We start from the raw sequence: 4922 nt of genomic DNA on the forward strand, positions 1-4922 counted from the left end.
AGGATCAAACAGAAACCCTGGCATGTGTCTTGACCAGAATAGAACCAGTGACCTCCTGATTCATAGGTCGACTCTCAACCACTCAGTCAAGCTGGCTGGGCCAAACATAACTTTTAACCACTTACATGAACAGAATCCCAGGTTAACAATCTGAGTGATCGGAAATAATTTTGCACAAAGATGAGAAATTGACATAACAATGAAAATTGTATTAGAGAAATGGTTACTTAAACAGTGGCATGTCCACTTGATAGAATATTAGTATTAATCATATTTTAGGAATGTTAGAAGTACAAAAGAAATTAAAATGGTTGATGTCATATGGTCATATAAAAAGCAAAGTAAAGTATGCATAGGAAAAAAAATGGAAGGTTTCTCGTATCAAAATTTTCTATAAGCTCCTATTTTCTATACAACAGGGAAAAAGCCTTCAGAATACTTGCTACATCATAGCTCTATGTAGAAATCCCGAGTGGGAAGTAGAGTTCTGCAGAGGAGAATGAAACACACCCTTTTTTTCCTGAATTATGCAGTGCCTATTTATTTAGTTTGCAATTCTTGGGTTAAGGCACACATCTTGGTTTGGTATTTTCTTGTGTATGATTGTGTGCTATACATACTTAATCTTTGACAAGTCCTTTAGTTCCTGTCCCCCTGGTTTATTTTTGATAAACAAGTTATTTTTTAGGTTCTCATCTGTGTATTATCTAGGTAAGAGTGGATGATGTTTTAAGACTGAATTTGGGGTGTGTTTGTATAATTCTGATGGTAATGTGTAATCTTATGTTTTTGTTTTAATAGAAAGTTTTTGATATATAATTTATTTCAATGTTAAATCAGTGTATATTGTCTTGTAAAATGTTTCACAGTTACTTGAAGGCCTATGGATAATGATTCAGATAAGATTCTACTTTGTGTGTTGTGTTTTAGATATGAGCAAGACAGTGGACATGATAGCGGAAGTGAGGATGCCTGTTTTGATTCTTCACAACGCTTTACGTTAGTTACTATAGGCATGAAGAAGTTCTTTATACCCAAGTCACCTACTTTTAATGAAGCTGAAAATAGAATTCTTCCCATGCCAACAAGTATAGGGGTTTTCCTCGACTATGATAAAGGCAAAGTGGGCTTCTATGACATGGATCACATGAAGTGCCTTTATGAGCGCCAGGTGGACTGTTCGAGCACCATGTATCCAGCATTTGCATTAATGGGCAGTGGAGGAATTCAGCTTGAAGAACCCATCGCGGCAAAATATCTAGAATACGAAGAGGACATGTAGTTTAAGCATCTGATGTGACTTAGAAGGAAAAATATAGGCAAAACAATGCCTGGGTGTTTACCTTCGTAACTAATTACATATCATCTAAATATCCTGTCGCCACACTTGTTTTTTGTGTGTGTTTCTTCTTAAAACACAGAAAACCTAAACAGCCTTGCCTTTTCCATGTCACTCTTCTGCCTTTCACAAATAACAGGAAAAAGACACACTGAAATGGTTAACTGGATTGTCTTTTTTTTATGAACATGAAATTTATTTATGTTAGCTGGTATTGCTGATATTTACATTCCTTTTGGGGGGAAAGCATACAAATGTATTTATTATGTTGTTTTTGTGTTTGGTTTTTCAATTTTATATCATGTTTGTGTCCTAAGAGAAGATTTTTTTTTAAATGCCTAATGGATAGAAGTTAGTACTAAACATTGTGTCTTGCATTTGTTTTTAAAAGAAAGATGGGGGAAAGGCCATAGAAATGGTAATATATTTAAATGGAAAATTATGTATTTTGAGATGTGAAAAGAATATTAACAGTATATTTGCCTGGAAAATGAATACAGTTTTTTTTAAAGATCATAAACTATTCTTAAGGACATGTAAAAGTGTTTTCTTAGCTGTAACACCCATATGTGCATGTGTAGTAAACATAGTTTCTTGGAGGAAACACAAAGTTAGTGGTTAACACCTGTAGCTCTTCATTTTAATCACTTTCCCCCCCAGATAAAACGTGTCTGGGAAAACTTGTCATTCATAAAATATGTTTTATGAAAATATTTGCACCTATGTCGAGTAATTATTTTTCATAAATATCAGTGAAGATATATTGATATTGGTCTTTTGTTTTTTTTATCCCCTCTTACTGTGTCTTGTGGTTTTCATTTTTTGGCACAAATATGACATATCAGATTGTCCTGGCTTATGTTTACATTTTTAAAGAGTTAATGATCTATTTTTAGTGTCATTAAACATAATATGTGGAATAACTGGTCATTTGTATGCATTTTCTGTGGCTCATTGTTTGGTAATGAGCATTGGTATTAATAAATAAGTAAAAATACAAATTTAATTGTTTAGGAGTAATAACCAAAATCATAATAACTGTATCCTTTTAAAAGTTCATTTGAAGAATGACTTTATCTAAATTTTATGTCCATTTTTGAAACATCTTTTTCTTAGGTTATTTTATTTAAACTGGTTTTTTTTGAAGTTAAAATGTTAGAAACTAGACTGTTATGCATTAGCACTCATAATTTTGGAATGCTTGTGACATATTCATAGACCTTAGACCTTTTTTAAAACTATATATTTTTAAATGGAAATCTGTTATTCAGGCTGATAGCACTAAATTAGCTACCCCTCACAACCCAAATAGAAAATATCATGGGGAATTGCATTGTTTCGTAGGCTTTGTTACTTTCCCACCAATGACTAGCACTTTATGATATAGGCTGAACTAAACAAATATGCAGTGTTATGTGGATCATTGTGCAATAAAACTGCTAATGTCACTGGGTGGTCAGGTTTGATAGTCTCAAGCCCGTGTAAGCACGTCTTGTAGACATTTAAAAAATAAAGCTTTAAATAGGAATAGGAAAGCTGTTTCAAACATTGTATAGTTGTAAATTGTTCTGGATTTCTTGCATTTTTAATAAAAATTAAAAGTAAGTCAAGTGGAATTATTGAAATTGTTATTCTAAAAATTTTCAGTATGTTTATATGGAAAATGGAAGCAATTTATGAAAAGCTGTTTAGCTGAATGTATTAACTTAGAGCTAAAGTTTTACCAGTATATAAAATTATTTTTGGCATTTAATTATTAGCTTTAATTCATGTGGAAATGATCATTAGAGAAGCTTAACATGAAACTAATTTACTTCAATTAAGTCATCAGTTTGTCTAATTTTTCTGATTCATAATGGATCACATTTTGATCAAATGACCGGTCCTTTAGGTTCACATTTTTACTCGGGGTTATGGGGCTCTGGTAGTTGTGGTTCACTGTGGATCACAGTGGGCTATCCCTAGAATACTGTATAATAACCTCATATTTACTGTTCTTTTTCTTTTTCTAAATATATTTTTATTGATTTCAGAGAGGAAGGGAAGAGAGAGAGAGAAATATCAATGATGAGAGAGACTTGAGCCAAATGATGGGGTTTGAGCCCTGACCAGGAATCGAACCATGACCTCCTGGTTCATGTGCCCACAATGCTCACAGTGGGGCCCTGTTGCTTTTCTTGAAAGTAGTAAGAGCGAGACCTTTCTCCTGGGGATTGAAAACAATCTAGTCCCATTAAATCTTGTCCTGTAGCCCATCATCTGGTTGGCCTGGAGAGAGTGTTCCATGAGGGGATATAATCAGTTGTATTCCTACAGAAAACAGGTGAGAACTAGTGTTACAGGCAAGAATACTCAAGAAATTATGCTCTACCAGATAAATTTGCATTCATTTTAAAGGTGTTTATGGGATTAACATTATGAGACTTGGGGGTCTTCTTTTGCTTTAAAAATAAACCTGAAGGAATTTAAGTTTTTAAAATTTGATTTGGAACTACATTTCACAAGTTTTTAACCTCTGCTATATATGAGACACTGTTCTGTGAATTGGGTATAAAGTGAGCAAGACAGTGTGGCTAGGTTCCTGCTTTTAAGCCCCTAATTTCTAGGAGGGAGAGGTGATAAAAATGGGAGGGTCTTCAGAGCATATGCAGTGGGAGCTGATACAAGATTTGGTGATCAGGGAAGCCCCTCTGAGGAGGTGAGACAAGTTTGACACCTGATTGCTAACAGCTGGCCCTACAAAGAGGCAAGTGAAGAGCTCCCTGGGTAGATAAAAAACAAATGCACAAAGGCTTTGAGATAGTGAATTAGATTTCCGGCAGGAAAGATAATCCACCCTGGATGGTTCAACTAAAAGGAAATGAATAAAAGGATTGCCTAGCAGTGGTTCTCAACCTTCTGGCCCTTTAAATACAGTCCCTCATGTTGTGACCCAACCGTAAAATTATTTTTGTTGCTACTTCATAACTGTAATGTTGCTACTGTTAGGAATTGTAATGTAAATATCTGATATGCAGGATGGTGTTAAGCGACTCCTGTGAAAGGGTCGTTCGACTGCCAAAGGGGTCGCGACCCACAGGTTGAGAACCGCTGGCTTAGCGGTAAGGGCAACCTTACAGGAAGAAACAAGCAATGGTGAGCTGGGGAAAGACTAGCCACAGCCTGAAGAGCATGGAGGACAAGGGGAAAGGATGACCAGATCTCAGAGTGAGAACCTTGAGTGCGGATTGTTTGGTAGGAGCTGGGGTTGCCACGGGAGGCAGCTGTTTCTAGAGATGTGCCAACACGGAGGGAGTGAGAAAGAATAGCCTCCACCTGTTATCTGCCAGTGCGGCCTTTGACCAAACTCCGCTGGAAGCCAGCCAGCGAGGGCTTTCTAGAGATGCAGGCAGCAGGGGTCATCTTTCCGGGGCAGAGCGGGCAAAGCAGGGCCCTGGTGGTTGGGGGCAGGGGCATAAATGGAGAATAACTGGCACAAGCGGGGAGGGCTTGGTGAATGAGAGGGAGACGGGAGGCTATTGGCCACTGTGCTGACTGCTTAAATAAGGGCATTTATACCGTCCGAAACATTAAAAACAGAAGC

At 36.7% G+C, this 4922-nt stretch overlaps 1 protein-coding gene across 3 annotated transcripts in view; it reads left to right on the top strand.

The window, feature by feature from the left end:
• The window catches only part of TRIM36 (tripartite motif containing 36), a 33501-nt gene extending 30557 nt beyond the window's left edge, over positions 1–2944 (top strand). For all 3 annotated transcript variants that reach the window (XM_015558455.1, XM_006755278.2, XM_015558456.1), the window contains one exon: positions 931–2944. In XM_015558455.1, coding sequence (XP_015413941.1) covers positions 931–1282 — 352 coding nt within the window. In that variant the 3' untranslated portion in view covers positions 1283–2944. The remainder of the gene's footprint in view (positions 1–930) is intronic.
• The last annotated feature ends 1978 nt before the right edge of the window (positions 2945–4922 follow it).

Source organism: Myotis davidii, unplaced genomic scaffold, assembly GCF_000327345.1.
Source record: "Myotis davidii unplaced genomic scaffold, ASM32734v1 scaffold130, whole genome shotgun sequence".
NCBI lineage: Eukaryota > Metazoa > Chordata > Mammalia > Chiroptera > Vespertilionidae > Myotis > Myotis davidii.